The 17,411-nt window shown below is 37.7% G+C and overlaps 2 protein-coding genes across 3 annotated transcripts in view; one reads left to right on the forward strand and one right to left on the reverse strand.

Moving 5' to 3' along the window:
• LOC131333400 (peptide-N(4)-(N-acetyl-beta-glucosaminyl)asparagine amidase) overlaps positions 1-17,411 on the forward strand; it is an 82,889-nt gene that overhangs the window by 20,896 nt on the left and 44,582 nt on the right. The window lies entirely within an intron of this gene.
• Positions 1,528-11,112, reverse strand: LOC131333401 (E3 ubiquitin protein ligase DRIP2-like). 2 transcript variants are annotated; one of them, XM_058367902.1, is made up of 7 exons: positions 10,674-11,112; positions 7,833-7,932; positions 6,886-7,195; positions 6,301-6,749; positions 6,161-6,211; positions 3,935-4,007; positions 1,528-2,091 (listed from the first exon to the last, which is right to left on the reverse strand). In XM_058367902.1, exons 1-7 carry the CDS (start codon positions 10,786-10,788, stop codon positions 1,915-1,917), a joined length of 1,275 nt encoding a protein of 424 aa, XP_058223885.1. In that variant the 5' UTR covers positions 10,789-11,112; the 3' UTR covers positions 1,528-1,914. The 2 variants fall into 2 exon arrangements, with proteins under 2 accessions (XP_058223885.1, XP_058223886.1); XM_058367903.1 differs by having other exon boundaries at positions 6,868-7,195.

Here is a 17,411-nt window from a genome sequence, read left to right on the forward strand (position 1 = left end):
TTGATTTGAGGAGGGGCTAAATAAGGAGAAACAAATTCTCAACAAGAGATTTCAAAAGTCTTCGTTCACGCTTCTATCTTATTCAAGTTCTTATTATTGGGGGCAATAATTTTTCTTATAATGTCCCTTTCTTTTTCCTTTTTTTTTTTTTTTTTAAAGTTGGAACGATATCCTTCAATTCTATGTAATCACATTCGATCAACTGTAAATTACTAAATAGTTAGTTACAAAGGAGGGGCATGTTGTAGTATCGCCTAAAGAAATTCGGGTGCGAAATTATTTATTCCGTGTAAAATTTATGTTACTCATGTGTTTTTGTATGTTTGTTAGGGAAAAAACATAATTTAACTTGAAATTATTTAAGAGGATGGCGGAATAATGCCAATAATATTCTGTAATATATACTCACACGAGGAGGTTGCACGTAGATTGAGGGGGACTACCTCCCCATGCTATCCAGTCCCTACGACATTTCTGTGAGGTTGCATGTAGATTGAGGGGGACTACCTCCCCATGCTATCCAGTCCCTACGACATTTCACAAATAGACCCAATATTTCTCGTGGAGATTTGTGCAGATCTCGTTGACGCACTGGCGACAAAAAAAAAAAAACATTCGAAGCTTTCATCGATCTTGTAGAAATGGCAGGGAGATCATTAGCGGGGTTCGGATCGAAGGCGACGATGATCGTCACCAACATGCCGGCCAAGGACTTCGCGTACTCCAACTTCGCCTTCTGCTCGCTCTCGGATCTCTGGACCTTCTCCGTCGTTGGATCCAAGCTCGCCTTTGCAATGGCGATACTTCGCCTTCTGCTCGCTCTCGGATCTCTGGACCTTCTCCGTCGTTGGATCCAAGCTCGCCTTTGCAATGGCGATGGCGTCGGCAAGGCTAGGACGGGGAGGCGGGACGCGATGGCGATGGCTTGTTCCGACAGCCTCTCTCTCTCTCTCTCTCTCTCTCCCCGTTGGAATGGAATGAGGGAAATGGAAAAGAAACAAACAATTATTAGGGTTACATATATTGTGGTATATTTGTATTTTTTGTAGGCTAGTGGACTTGGGGGATTATGAAGTTTAGAAGTGGATTAGATGGGTTTGAAAACTTCTATAATGGACCTATGGAAAATTCTCCCTATAAAATAGACGGAATTGAGTGTTATACACTTCACAAACCACATGGGTGTTATGTACCTATTTTTTAACCATAGGAGGTGTATCCGCACATTGCCCTTAGACATTATTACATTTCACAAATAGACCCAATCTTTGTACAACTTGCATTTGACCGACACCCAAAAAAGACCAAACATACTAGTTAAGAACCAACGACCAATTTAAGAAGCTGCATCAAGCCCGTTTCCCTCAAGGTTAGCAATTAACTTTGACCTAAAGCGAGTGATAATAAATTCAATCAACAATTAGCACCAGCACCAATCCTTTGGCACTTACTGTTTCAAGTGTCAAAAACCTTGTGCTTCGACTATGATAGTGATACCAAGTGCAGGGCATTCCAAGTACAAACAAATTAGTGAAAAAAAATAGAGTAAATCAACGTAAAAATGTCAACAAGCTGGGAGTGCAACCCCAGTTATCAGCATGGCATGGCATTACTAGTCCCAAGCCAATGCTGACAGCAGCCTTCCCTAACTTGTGGTTTGATACATTCAGTTATACATATACCAACAAACCTTTTCTCTTTTGTTTTTTCTACCAGGCAAAGATACCGAATCAAACCATCTAATCACAACGGTTTTTGTTGGTTTGCCGATTTGTTCAGTCCATATCGGAGTAGAGTTAGTAAACATACACGAATCCGATATCATCCCTAGCTTTTAAGATACAACAAGTTGACAAGGTCCATTCCACTATTAAGGATGGGGAAAGAAGAGACAGAAAAGAATAGAGTGCTATTCTAGTGGGGCAGGACCCTTCGAGAGTAGGATAAAGCCATCACAAAGTCCTTGGCCGAGCTGCCCACATATGCTGGTACTCTTTCTTTCGAAGTTGAAGCCATCTGCAACCACAAATCTGCTAAGCTCTGTAACTGCAATGTTGGAAGCACCGGCTGACCGTGGCACAATATCTCCACCTGTGAGAAATAAATGAATCACCACAATGATAACTAAGGCAAATATTCATCAACTTTACAAAAAAATTGCAGTGCAAACAAGTTTGAAAGCATTGCCTGGGTTCAGGGGCGTTTGAGAACGAATTGCAAATTTGCTTACAGAGATAAAAATAACACGTACACAAAGTTCCAACTTTTGTCAGTTCCCATAAGCTTGTTCAATATCATCCTAAATTGGATGATAAAACATACACAAGGAAGAAAGCTCTTGTCTTGTGTTAACCATATTGACATGTGTGAAGCTAATTTTGTTTCTGATTTTTACTCTTTTCCGACGCAAATCCCTCCACAAATCCAAGATCCAAGTATGACCTTTCACTTGGTTTTTTTAATCCTCGGTAACGAACCTTTCTAAGATGAAGCAATAAAAAGAACTGAAGCTTTGTAAGATGAACCTTCACATTTCCGCCGAAACCTTCATCCTTGCCTCTACAAAATGAATGATTTAACAGATCACCTTGTTCCTAGGAGCCTAAGCTTCAATAACTGAAGCATAAAACGGACCTCTGCTTCCAAAGCATATCCAAATGATCCATGTGCTTAGGAAAACCAAGATTATTAAGTCCCGGGTTATAATCTGAGAGCTGCCACTTTGCACAACTATTTGGCTAAGGTTTAGTCCTTATCGGGTCAAACCTTGAGGAATATTCATGATTAAGTTATACCAATAAAGGTAAACGAATTTTCTGTCAAGATCCATGAAGTAGATGCACATCTCTCAACCTACTCAAGTTGCTCTTCTTCTGCCAAACAAAACATCCCCCAACGGAGCCTCAATAGGGATGTGTATAAGTAACAATTCATCTCCCCTCGCCAACAGTTTCTACTTTTGCTAGAGCTTTTTTCGTTTTTTTTGGATCCTTTTACATTCACTAGAGTTTATACACAAGTTCAATGGCTCAAGAATAAAAGGATAAGGAATCAACTCTGTTTTGTTGGTATGAAACATTTTTTTGTATGAAACCACCTGATGCTTAATTGCTTATACCTTGTGAAGGCTTATATTGCTGCACATAGGCAAGCAGCAATTCAAAGGGCTCTGGCAAATAGCACAGGCAGCAGAAACATTACCCAGATATTGAACTACTAAGAAACTTTAGGCCCCGTTCCGGTTTCGGAAAAAAATAACTTTTAGAAAAAGAAGGTAATTTCAAGCTCAAAAATTATGTGTTTACGCAAATAATTTTTCTACCAATATGGATCTTGTTTGATAGATCTCATTGAGATCTTTTAAACGGTGCAAAAAAAATTAAAAAATTATTTTTCATTTTCATTATATTTGGCTTGAAATTACCTTCTTTTTGAAAAAGAAGGTTTAAAAAGAAAGCGGAACGGGAAAGAAGGCGGTGCAAAGAAAAAAAGCAATTATGTGGGCTCAACAGTTCAGTGAATTGGGTTTTGGCAGAGTTTGGGCAACAGAAATAAAAACACACACACATATCCATATTGATTTGGCACTATACATCACATTTTCAGAAAGAACACCAGAACCTACTACATGAAATAGTTTAAAATACAAAAATAAAATAAAGAAGGACCCCGAGAAAGACAGAGGAAAGAAGGAAGCAAAAAGATTCAAGTCAGCATGATTTCCTTCTAGTAAAAACCAAGGAAAGGAGAACAGATAAAATATCCATGTTAACGTTATCTTTTGGAATTTCTTGCTTGACAAATTGAACAAAAATCAAGAAATATATTTAATTAGACTACATTCCATACCATCATATACTAAAGAGACAAATACCTTAATTTTCAACAAGATTTCTAGAATTTTACTCTGAGAAAGAAAGCTAAATAGACTCACCTCGGCTTCACCTGTAAGATCAAGTTTCTTTACAAGGTACTTCTGGATAAATGAGACGGGCAAATTACCATTCCTGCGAGAAAGGAAAAATGCATACACAAGTTGAAAAGATCTTTGAGGCTAAGAGGAGGAATATGCCAACATATGTCCATTACAACTTGATAATCATCCTGATCCTAGGTTACTGAACCAAAAGGAGTAAAAGGAACAGTGACACAACAAACCCTGAGGAGGCTGATCACATGACTGGAAATAGAAACATGAAACAACCAAAATTAATAAGCCAGAAAGACTGAGTCCACTTTTGCAACTATAATCTTTATTTCTTACAAGAAAAACCTCTGGAATCATGTAGGATAGTTCATTAAACTCAGTAACCTGAAATTCCCTAAACTTTGGACACATAACAAATTTGTCGTGTAAACTCTAGAAACCTCTTAAGATGTTTCTCCAAGGTCCAATACTTATAGATTATCCAAACTGACAAAAAAAGTTCTTGCCTTCTGTGTCCTGAATCACAGCTTTCTCCCTCACTAGAATTCCCATACTACAAATGTTTTCACAACATCATTTGTAAAATACAAGTGGTCACAAAAAATTCTCAGCTCCTCAACACTGATCTGATAGTTCATTTTCCGCACTCCAAAGAAAAATCCCTACGCCGCAGAGATTGTTATAAAGGGTATTTTAATGCAAAATACGGCTAAGGATTTTCCCCAAAGATTTAGAGGGAAGGATATCGTGTGACTACTTAAAAGAACTCACTTCATGTGCCCAACGTCAATAACTTAAATAAAGATAAACACAAGCCATAGAGGAGTATACAAAGCAGTCTCCTCAAATTCCGTCTACCAGATTGACGAAAACATCAAGGCGACCACAATTCCTAAGAGGGCTATTGTCACTTCAATTTGTGTAAGGTGTTCGTACAACCCTATACAAGAAGTGGTTCATCCTAGAAATAGGTATACACCAAGGACCAGCCAGCTCCATGGTTGACACATGGACCCATTCAAAGAACACAAACTGGTTCTCTTCCAATAAGAGCGATCTAGAAACATGCTCACGCTTGCCCTCCTTATCTCTCTGGGAGCGCCAACATGCCTATCGAAGGGGTATACTGGGTTAATTTTGAAACAATTTGGTAGAACATAGTTGTCAAGGGCAAGAGGCGCACCGAGGCGCAAAGTTCTGTTGGGGCCTAGGTGAGGCGCACATATGCGGAAAAAAACAGGAAAAATAGCATACACCAGTACTTCAAATAATAAACACTAATGCTTTGTTTGGTTTGTATTTTGAAATTTTTTTTAAAAAATAGTAGGGATAATAAGTGGAGAGAGATAGAGAGAGAAATGTTGGAAGTAGGGAGAATCTAGGGGAATCTAGGGGGTATTTTTTGAAAATAGAAGAGAACAAGGCATAAACCATCTACATAAACTGTATACACAAATCAATTAACAAATGGACCCACATATACATATGTATCACATACTTAAACTGTCTATAGGTGTGTGTATATAAATATAGGTAGAGAAAGGAGAGGGAAGATACCTCGACTGGAGAATGGAGATGATCGGGAGAGAAGAGAGAAGAGATGAGAGTGACAGAGAGTTGTGAGTTATCGTCTGAGAGATCACGAGATTGACTGAGCACTGGCAATGCCAAGCAAGAGAGAAGTTCGACTGGGAGAGGGAGACGTGGACTGAAGTGAAGAAAGAGCAAAGGTAATAGTTTACCCTACCTTTAATCCTACGGCTGTGATTAAAAGTAAAAAGGGGTGTCTTTTTCTCGCCTTGCGCCTTTCTCACCGAGGCGCGCCTCGCACCGTGCAAGGCACCAGACTTGATCCTCGAGCCTAGTTCCGCCTTTGACAACTATGGATAGAAAAAGAGGCAATGTCGGTGAGCACACCGTCAGTTTGTTGACATGCCCTATTGTAGTGGTTTAAATCATGTCCTTGGTCTGAGAGAGTTCTCTAAGTCTCTCACAGACAAGTTATATGCCAACCTGCAACCCACCTCGGTTACCTCCTATGTTACAGGAATTCTGAATCAAGTTCTTCTGGATAAAAGAAAGACTCAGGACCCTCCACCTAATTCATGGAACTCAGCAGGCTAGGGAACGTCTGTTATCTTATCTTTTGTATGTTACAGACTGGAAAACAGAAACAGCATTCAATCAAGCAAAGTTGAACTGACAAAGCTAGAGATTAGTCCTGGGACTTACTTTATCCTCAAGTAACATGCAGATATCTGCGGCAAGGGAATGTCTCCTTCCCTGAAAGCATTTACCATAAAAAATATCATTGCCAATCAGAAGATGAAAAAACACACCGAAAGAAACTTGCATGATTCACACAGTCTTACTGATCTTCTGAGGCAACCAATGAGAACCAAATAGGACAGTTTCTTCTGTTCTTTTTACCTCCATGCACATTAAGCATAGCCTGTGCTGAGGCAGACGACCTGCCAACTGTATTTTTCTGATCTACTGCAGCCAACCTTCTTCTTTTGACCAGCCCCAGTAGTGATAATATTTTACTCTGGTCATCTTTGAGTTTCGATTTGTGTTTATGTTCCTTAATCTTGATTTTAGGTACATGTATTGCACTATTAGGTACATGTACTGCACTATCAAGAGCATTGACAGGTGCTGAGTATTGTAGATTATGTTTAGAGGACTTCGTCCTGTTGGCAGCTTCAACAAGACAATTCAAGGGTTTCCACTGATCAACATTTCCTTTCCACACCCCCACATCCTTCTCCTTGTCTTTATTAGGCAACTGGTGAGGGAAAGACTTGGTTGGGGAAGAACTCTACAAGGATATAGAATTAGATCAAAGTCATTACAAGCTTCATAAAAAAAGCCTTTTTAGTAAGATGAAATATCAGTCATATGGAAATGCAGACACCCAAATTCAGTCTCTCCTTTACCTGGTTCTTATCTCTAACCTTGTTAAGGGTCTCAGGTGAGCATGAGCTCTCATGGCAAATTTCTGTGGGAAGTTCTTCTTTCTTAATAGATTCCCCAACTACAAAACTGGAAGCTCGAATAGGAGCACTCTTTCTAGCAACAGACTTGGTTCTCCGAGCAGTCAATCCAGTCTTAATTGACACTTTTGGAGTACTGACAACCAATGATGATAAAGATCTTTCCTTCCTTTTAACCGGAAGTGAAATTGAAGGAGTAACCTCGGGTGTTCTGACCTTTCTTTTGAAAGGGAAGATTTTGGCCCTTATATCTTGCAAATTGTGGTCTGGCCTGCATATTGTTTTCAAACAAGTAAGCGACGTGGTACATCTTAACACAGACCCAAGTGCTACATAGAGGAGCCAAGTGGCTTTGCAACAATTTTTCCAAATGCAATTCCATCATGGAGGGCTGAGAACCCTTAGATGATATCTCAGGAAGGGCTAAGGTTAAAAGTGAGTCTGAAGAGGAAGAGAGACTGCTGTGAAATGACAAAGTGCATTAACAAAGAATCTACAATGAGCTTCATCTGGAAAGCCTAAATGAGATTGCAAACAATTCCTCTTTCAAATCCCTACTTAAATTGAGTGACAAATAGAGAAATGGCCCCTTAAAAGAGCTAGGTACATGATTGTGAAAGTGAAATGCATGACTTGAGTCAAATAAATTGCTTGATCAAATGCTGTTCAACTTGCACAGGATTTGAAATATGCTAATGGCTGCTTAAAAAGATGGAGGCAGAAAGACAGGTTTTGGATGGAGACCTCAATGAACAAGAAGTGACATTTCTGAAGGAGGACTTAGCGACAAAGGAGTCCAGGCTCGTATGGCTACCTTGATGGGAGCCAAGTGTAGAGGAATGAACCAAGATTTTGAAAAGCAAACATGAGAGAGAGAGAGAGAGAGAGAGAGAGAGAGAGAGAGAGACCTGAGTTTCTCCACTGGAACACAGCCCAAATTGATGTCACAAACAGGACATGAATCGACGTCATCATCTGAAAACTTCTCATATATACACTTCCTGCAAACTGGTTTAGACATCAAATTAATATCAGAGATATTTATACCATATGATAACTTGATTAGGAAATGAAGTTCAAATGTTCCACACATTTTATGATCATTGTACTTTCTGATCATCAAAAAGAACATATACTGGAACAAAAAGTAAAAAGAAAGGGACACGACCACACACAGAGTTCTTTTGGCAAACATATTAGACAGCACTGTTAGAAGAATGCCGTGGAAACTATAGTAGAAAGGAACAAACTAATTACATGGAAATAGCCGCCAACTGTTTGAATTGTATCAAACAAAAACTTCAGAACATTATAATCATTTTACAACAACAGATTCAAAACACAGTGGGAAGGTTGTAGTCTACTCTAGGTGTATTTGCCTATATTGCAGGGTGGCAACCTGCGCAATGTACGTGTATGAGTGGCCAGCATCTCCAACATGGACAGAGCTGATTAAATTCTAAAGAATCGTGCTTTAGGAGGAAAGGGATAGTGAAAAGCCTCTTGAATGAACTTTGACACTTCATCCTAACTAAGTTCTATAAACTAGATATCCCGCAGCCATGCAAACGCTGACATAAATTTGAAAGATCACATCTAGTTGTTACAAAATCAATGAACTCATTCTAATCCTCAAGGCTTGTAGCTTACAACAAATGTTGCTTTATTGGAGAAAGGACATCAACTAAATTTATAACCAAAACAAGAAACCAATCTCAGATGAAAATCGTTTTATGTGACTAAAATGGCATTATAAAGTATTCATTTCAAATTGAGATAAACGACTACATTGGTAATTTGGGACAAGGGAGTTTTGATCATTCCAGCATGATGTAAAAGAAATTCTATCCAAGACATTGACGGGAACTCCATTCAATATTCGCATAGTCCCGCATACTTTGAAAGGAAATAAGACTATAAGAGGGGCATGGATACTCAAAACACAGAATTAGCCAACATGACAATTCTTAGAAAATGGGACAGGATGCAGAAGAAATAAGGCAACACATCTATTATTACCTACCTTTCCAGATCTACGTTACAACTATATTTATGCCTTTTTATCATGTCAAAGTATGCAGTCCTAGTCCAAGTTTAAGCACGAATACGTTAGAAGTTATCTAGACTCACGCGCCCTAATTGAAAATTCTAGAGAGAATAAATAGGTTATTTACATTGTTTAGGATTTAATCATTGGTTCCCAACTCCCAAGTTATTTTCTTCAAACCTGAGATGTGCTTATTGTAAAGTCTAAGTAATGGAGACGTGTGCCTCTCAAGTGTCCAAGACGGGATGCAAAACCTGAGAAAAATCACGAAACTGCTCACATTTTAAGCCCAAGCAGAGCATAAGAACTATATAACGAGGCAGACAACTTCTCATGGTTAATAGGTTTGAAAATACTACAAGCATAGAAACTAAGTAAGTAGCTTTCAAAATTTTTGTTCAGTAACCAATTAGGAGTTGTCTCCCTTGAAGGCTACAAATCCAACTAACCAAAATAAAAGAGAGCAGGTGCTCACTACAAGAAAAAGTAATCAAAGCAAGTAAGTTTGCATCAACATTCAGTAATCATATGCTTCTCAGTTTCACATCTGACAAAATTGTGGAGATAAATATCGTCCATTGCAAATACACCACAACTTAAACTAAACAAGCTGAATGAAAAACTGGAAGTCATAAAATACTGTAAGACAGATATCGTAACATAATGTGTCAATGACAAAAACCAATAGCACCAGAGTTATGGGTATGATGAGATGAAGCAGCATCAGCAGCTAGAAAAGCAATAAAAGCCATTTGTGATCAATACCATGTAAGGTTTAAGCCATTTCAATAATCCCAAAATTGGGACCAAGGGCTATAAAGGAAACATACAAGATCCTTGTTAGAGATAACGGAACCATTAGAAATGAAGAAAACCTTACAAGGTGTCATATGAGCTATCACACATTGATGTAGTTCGGTGCATCCAGGGGAAAAAAAGGCATAAGGGTTCAACAACATTTAGTAATACAGACATTCCTATTACAAAGATATCACAGTTCAAAACTAAAATATCAGAGTATTTCATAATTTAATGATAAATTGATAGTTAGGAGGAGTAGAAAATGTTCCACACATTTGCTCATCATCGCAGACTTGTCCAAACTATTTTGGTTAAACTGGGTGAACATTTTTCAGTTATTCTACTTGATCCAACCATGATTACACTCACATCCTACCATAACGGAATGAGATACAACCCAAACACTAAATCAGGACAATATAAACATCCTACTAACCAAAACGTCAAACATTCCCAAAACATAATTACTATCAAACATCCATATATATTAACTCCAAAAAAATAACAGCACAAAATCAAAATCCTGCCGCTTAGGTGACCATCAATTTTTTGATAACTCAGGTATCCGGCCAGCTTAAGACCTTGACTAATCCTTGGACCAATCCCACCATCCACTACCAGGTCCAATTAAAGGTCTAGGTGAAAACCATAGGCTTCGAGAGTTACAAAAAGTAATACAAATTGACGATGCAATTGCGCAAAAAACATAACCCAGATCAAGGAAATCGAAATAAAAGAATCAGTTCATGACATGCCACATGAGCAACATGAAAACAATCCCAAAGAATCAGTTCATGACATGAGCAACATGAAAACTATTCCACATAATAAAATCAGCATCAGCGTTAAACCAAAAAAAGGCGGCGGCAGCGACAGTATAAGGGAAGTGAAATGAACTAACACGTATGAAGGCATAGAGAGATGGTAGTAGCTTCTCTCAACAGCTTGTTACAAAGAGGGCACGTCATGCATTCCGCCAGTATCTCCCTCCGTACTTTCACTACCTGACTCGTCATTCCTCTCTCTCTCTCTCTCTCTCTCTCTCTCTCTCTCTCTCTCTATGTATGCGTGTGTATGTATTTGATTTACGCCTCTACCTTCTCTCTGTTTGCATCTGGGTTTATGAGTCGAGGTGGGAAGCGTCAATGGGAGCTATAGTCAAGTAGGGATCTGTTTGATTGGAACGATGGGGTTGATTTTGAGGTGAAATACGAGGGTGGGTAGGATTGTTGGGGCATGATCTACGTGGGTTTTTGTTGAATTTGGTTGGGACAACCGCATTATGGGAGTTGAGAGAGAGAGAGAACGGTGGAACGGATTGGCATCTGAGGCTTGCGGGGTTGAGTTACATAACCGTGAACCCAATAGTTAACGGGGTCATTTTGGTGAGACTTCCCCGGTTTCCAAAATAAAGTATTTAAAAAATAAATACATATTTTCAAACTTAAAAATAATAAACTTATCGAAATCAAAAAAATATGTAATATAAATCTTGTTTAATAAATCTCAATGGGATTTTTTGAACAACATAAAAAAATTGAAAATTGAAAATAAGAAGTATTTTCTCAGGCCCCGTTCCAATTTCTAAAATAAGTACTTAAAAAATAAGTATTTATGCTTACCGAAATTAAAAAATGCGTAATATAGATCTTGTTTGATAGATTCCGATGAAATCTTTTGAACGATGTAAAACAATTAAAAAATTATTTTCGTAAATATATTACTTTTAAGTTTGAAAATTAAAAAATAAGTACTCATCTCTCACATTTACTCAATAGTCCTTAGAGAAAAGCATCAAAAAGTTTGACATGAAGCCTCAACTTTAATGGAGTTGTGGGTTTTGGCCAAGCTCTAATGGTCTCTGCAATTTCACTCAAAGAGAGAGATTGAGACAGAGAGAGCCATATCAATTCATTGACATTCCTCTCGTTACTCTTTCTAAAAAGACTACATTATGGACTACATCCAGGTCTATGGTGGAATCAAGACACCGTGCACACAAAGTTATTCAACTAGGAAACTTTTGGTACACTAGGATTGAAAAGAAAAATAACTGAAGGCTAACCCACATCAACTACAGTGTGGATGTCATCGATAAATAAAATGATCTGATCATTTGAAGCTATGATCTCCTTCAAGACAGCTTCTAGCCTTTCTTCGAAATGTTCTCTGGACTTCGTATCTGCTCGCAGCGAATGTGTATCTAGCGTGATCAACTGCACAGTAGGCATGAAAATACAAATTAATGCCTCCAACCAGACAAAAGTTACAATACTGTTAACTTAAGTCAACCATAGATCGTACTGTAAACAAGGCAAGTCTTGTGAATCTATCGAAACTCAAATTGGCCACAGTACAAGCAACCGTGCACGTGACAAAAACATCTTCACATTCCTTCATCAGAGGATAAAATTTGTCTGCTGAATATGGAAGATGTGTTCGAAAAGTAAACTTGATTTTAGATAATTATGGATTCTAGGAAATCGTGGAGACACATGATACATGAATGGTGTGGTTCATGTATGGAGTTGAAGAGTCTAGTTGAAGTATTCATGTATGTAGGCAAAGAGTCATCTAGTAGTTTGTGTACATGGCTAGGTTCAAGTAACTTTGAGTCTATACAAACTGTGTACTCGGGTGATTCTAAGGCGTGGCCAAGGTATGATGGAAAGTAGAATAGAGTGATTAGAAAGAGTGGGGTTGAGTAGAGTGATGAACTACTAGAAGTAGTCGAGTGTGATAAAGATTGTTGAAGTACTTTATCACAAATTGTGTGTTATCTCCTCCCTAATGTCTCTCCTACTTGTTTAGTGTATTTGGTCCATCACGGAATTTCCAACAAGATGAATAAAAGTAGAGATTATACCTTTCGATTAACCAATGTCTCAGAAACATCCCCACATATCATTTGTTGAGCTATCCTGCATAGCATACGACACATAGGGTTAATACTATACCAAGGATCCAGAAGATGACCTGTGGTAGACAGGACAAAGGATCCATAAAATAGAGTCATCTAAAAATCATAGACACCCCTTCATCGATGGCTCGTTATCACTTAACAACCCTTGACTAAAATTCCGGTCAATGGGAATCCCTCATCTTAGAATCGGTATATCACCATCACATAATTCCCTTCTATCACACTTCTGTCTACAAGTTGGACAGAAAATCACCAAATCAGATTGTAAAGCCCAGCAATGGCCAATATTGCCCCTTGTTCGGAGGGAAATTTTGTTCCCCTCCCTTCCGTCCAATCAGATCATTGATATATAGAGCCATGTGATAAACAAAAAGTTTCATGGATTCCACTGGTTCCTCCAACAGCCAAACTGTAATAAATGATTTATTCAGGGGGGGAAAACCCCCCTTTACCCTACGAGGCTTGCAACACGACGACATCAGAGGAGTTTTCTTTCAGCTCTTCCTCCCAAAGCTTTATAAAAGAACATAATAAGGCAACATATTTGGTGTTTCTCAACATACAGATTGAGAACCTTATTTCATTTGCCAATTGAGCAAAAATAACAACAAATTGACTGACTGGAAAAGCTTGCCACTTGTTCTTTCTTGACCGATAATCACAAGCAGTTCTCATTTTAGAAGAATCTGATTCGAGATAGATACAAGTATGGCACCAAAAGAATGTACAAATCATTATCTAAAATTTCCACCCTATTCCTCCTACTACAGGAAAAAGGATACAAGTTGGTCCAAGCACTTTCTGTATTGTTAAAACTAACCAAGCCATATTTCCAACATGGCAACTTAACTGGTATTAAGGCATGAGAAAGGCTCTGAGCAGCATGTATTTCATCCGGCGTTCCTGATCATACTACCATCATCTGTTCAGTAACCCCAGGTCTTTCCCTCAAATAATACAATTGCATTTGGATTTCTCAGCTTCCATAGAGAGATATGGAGAGGGGAAGTGAGATAGGGGTGGGTGTGGATCTGTTTTTTGCTCAGTGACACAGTTCCCTTAATTTACGGTTACCTAAGGGCTTTTCGGTAAATGCATATGGCCAGTAAACTAAATTAGTCTCTTCGTAATTGTTGATATATGACTCTATAGTCCCATTGATTTGTTTATTCGTTAAGGGGTGTTAAGTGATATCGAACCATATATGAGAGCGTGTCTATGACTTTTACCCAATCGCGTATCATAGACAACATTTTTTGGCAGAAGGAGATTATTGAAAACCTCTTTTTGTGTCATGCTTTGAGTTTTTGTCCTTCCCAAAACCAAAACCAAAACCAAACCCAGAGAAAAGAGATGGCTTGCATGTTAAGTAGCATGACAGCAGCACATGAAAAAGCTGGTAAGACCCCTTATGAACATGTAATTAATTAAGCACGATTTTGTCTAAAAACAATAGGATTTTGTTTAAAAACAATAGGATTTTGTTTAATCTATAAGAAGTCATATAGTCGACCCCAATCCCTTGAGACACAACGCTAAATTTGGTTCGGTGTCAAAGTAAATCATGATGAAAAATTAATCAGCTTCACATAAGTTCACTTTTAAGTTAACAAAGCAATTTCAAACACATTCTTGAATATTTGTACTTCTTGAAATCTGCTTCAACCAAAAATTAATTTACTTCAACGAAAATACAAAAAAGGCACAAGTCATGCACAAAAATAGGATAAGCTAAACCCTTGCTAGTAGCTTAAGAGTTTAAAAGGGTTGTGGTCAAGGTTGTCAAATCATGAATCCAATCGAGAATTTTGGCCCTTTTCCGAGTTGTGAGTCATCTCATTAGACTCATATCATAATAAACTAACTTTGTTTTTAGCCTTAAAACATCTTCGAAAGATGTATTTCGACATTGTTGAGGGAATCCTCTGAAATAATGTTAATATCTGGATCCTATTAAATACTTGAATCACCAAAGGATCAAAATATTTTGCATGGGTAATATATATATATATATATATGAACTAAACACTATGAAGTAATATTCTTGATTTTTATGAAAAACAAAGAGGCAAAAAAGGGTTTCGAATTCGTCGGAAGTGATAGTTTCAAGAATCGCATGAATCGTGCATTGTGAATCACATCATGAATAGTATGATCCATCACTTATTCACTCCCAATCTCGATTCACAGGTATATTTGTATCTTTTTGAATGATTCAATGAATCGACTTGTGAACCGAATCGTGATTTGCATGGTTCTGACAACTATGGTTGGGAGTCAAGAATTAACAAGTACTTGGCATTGAAAAATATGACAAGAAGAAGAAGCTGCAAATATAATATTACCCCTCAACAGTTTCAGTTCTTTCTTTGCCGTAATAGCCCTTCTCACCAATGATAATAGGGTTGTTCTTTGTTTCACGGGACAATATCTGAATGCATCGCTCAATTTCATCTTCCCAGCCTAAAATGGGATTGAGTTTACTGCACCTAGCGAGGTCTGTCAAGTTATTCCAGTACTTGTCAGAGCGCCTTGCATTTACCTTCAAGATAACAACACATAAAGCAAGGGCAAGATGCATCAATAGGCAACAAAGTATACGTATCGGTCAGGAACCGAGGAAAATCAGAAAACCTTCAAACACACGACCTCGGCCAAAACTAAAAACTAAACAAGCATAATGCACAAATTAACTTTTTAGATATGTTCAGCCAAGCTAAGTAGTCTAATCTATTCAATTATCTTATGCTAGAAACTTGGATGCAATAAAAGTTTCAACTTGAACTTCACCTGGCTTATAAATGCCACAAAATAGGGTATGCGATAATCAGAAAAATGTGCAGTAGGTCATATTAAGCAAAAATGCACTATAGGTCTCTTCATACCTTGCTCAAATACATTATGACATCCACTAGTAGGTTGAACAACATCTATTATAGTCTTTGCACTCAGTTGCACTTTCCTGAATAACTGTTTCCAATAAGACATATCCTATAAAAATATGGTACTATTCGATGCTCCCTAAACACAATATAACTCATCAAAACACTAAAAAAGAACCATCTATTTCAGAACTGATATTTCAAAATAAGCCCAGACAATGCTCAATTTAATGCATAAAGCAATAATTTGGCAATTGAAATATATGAAATTCAAGCTCAAATTAACACTATATCAGATCAGAGAGACCAAAAATACACATCAATCCCCTTGCGACTCTTTGTTAAACAAATAATGCAACAAATTTAGGAATCAAGTTCACAACATGCAAGTGTGTACAATTGACCCCAGAGCGAGTGCATGATCATTATACGTAGAGGCATATCCCTCTATCTATAAAATAATATTTTCCACGAATCAGTGCCAAGCAGCGACATCTTGTATCCACTTATCTAGTCTAAGATCCCAGAGATACACCAAGCAATCAATTTTTATCTTGGGGTGACATTATTGTAAGACAGTTTGATAACCGAAACAATTGATTTACTTCCAATCTTGTCAAAATGCTATACGTATGTATTTCACGATTCGATACCCTATAGAGGTAAAACCGTTATGCATCTATTATTGTATCTTGTGTTAAATCATAATCCTACGACACGTGTGTGCCGTACAATATGTATCTTACGATTCTGTACATTTAGACAAATCTTGCAACACCTTCATACATGAGACGATTCAAGTACGTGTTGCTATTATTAGTTGTTTCAAAAAGTTAGTATTTTGTTTGGAAATTAAATATGATAATTTCCGAACATTATTTGGCTAGGACATATATAAACTACTCTATCCGTTCCGTATTGTTGGTCCACTACGAAAAGACTCTGCATTTTTTTTATTAAAAATATATACTTCCTTGCATAGCTTTTAAAAATTCTGGACACCAAATTAAAGTTCCCAACTAAAACTATGAACGGATATACTATTTCTTTTATTCCAAAATTGCACGTCCTTTCGTTGGACCAACAATAGGGGATGGGAGACATGAAATCGTGTATCAACAATTTTTGGACAAAATAACATGGAGTAGAATTTTGCACCAAATAAAACAACCAGTATTATTCCAACAATATGGTAACGAATAGAGATGAGGATGTAGGCGGATACCAAAAAGCTTCTGCAAGCACTAGGCGGATTTTATCCACATACAGAGGAGGGAGAGGAGCTGTATATATATACCTGAGGAGATGATGATTTTGCAGCGGTGGAGTAGGAGCTAGAGTAGATTTTTTTCCAGAAAATAATATATCATCGGCGACATATCTGAATGGGCGTTTTGCCGGGAAACGGCTTTTGGCGGAGCCGATTGAGGAGAACAATGATTCGGTGGTGGAGTGGAGCGGCGGAGTTGAGAGCGAGGAGAGGAATGTGCGGCTGATCTGAGAGCGGCGATGGAGGATCTGGTGATCGCCGCCGCAGTGGAGGATAGTTTCCTTGTCGCCATGCAATGGCTCGATATGTTTTTTCAGGAAGAAAGAAGTCTGCTCCCTTCCTACTTTATGCCTGGGTTCTTATAAGTATTTTTTTATTTCTGAATTTTTGTTTAATTTGTATTATATTTTTTTTATTTCTAAATTTGTGTTAAAAATTTTTGAATTAATTTTTCGTCTCAAAAAAAGAAATTTGTAAAATAAAAAATTATGATCAAAAGATAAAAAAAAAAAGGTTTACTAAATATAAAAAAAGCATCAAACAACTGTCATTTTGGTATAAAGT

This window comes from Rhododendron vialii, chromosome 7a (assembly GCF_030253575.1).
Source record: "Rhododendron vialii isolate Sample 1 chromosome 7a, ASM3025357v1".
Taxonomy (NCBI): domain Eukaryota; kingdom Viridiplantae; phylum Streptophyta; class Magnoliopsida; order Ericales; family Ericaceae; genus Rhododendron; species Rhododendron vialii.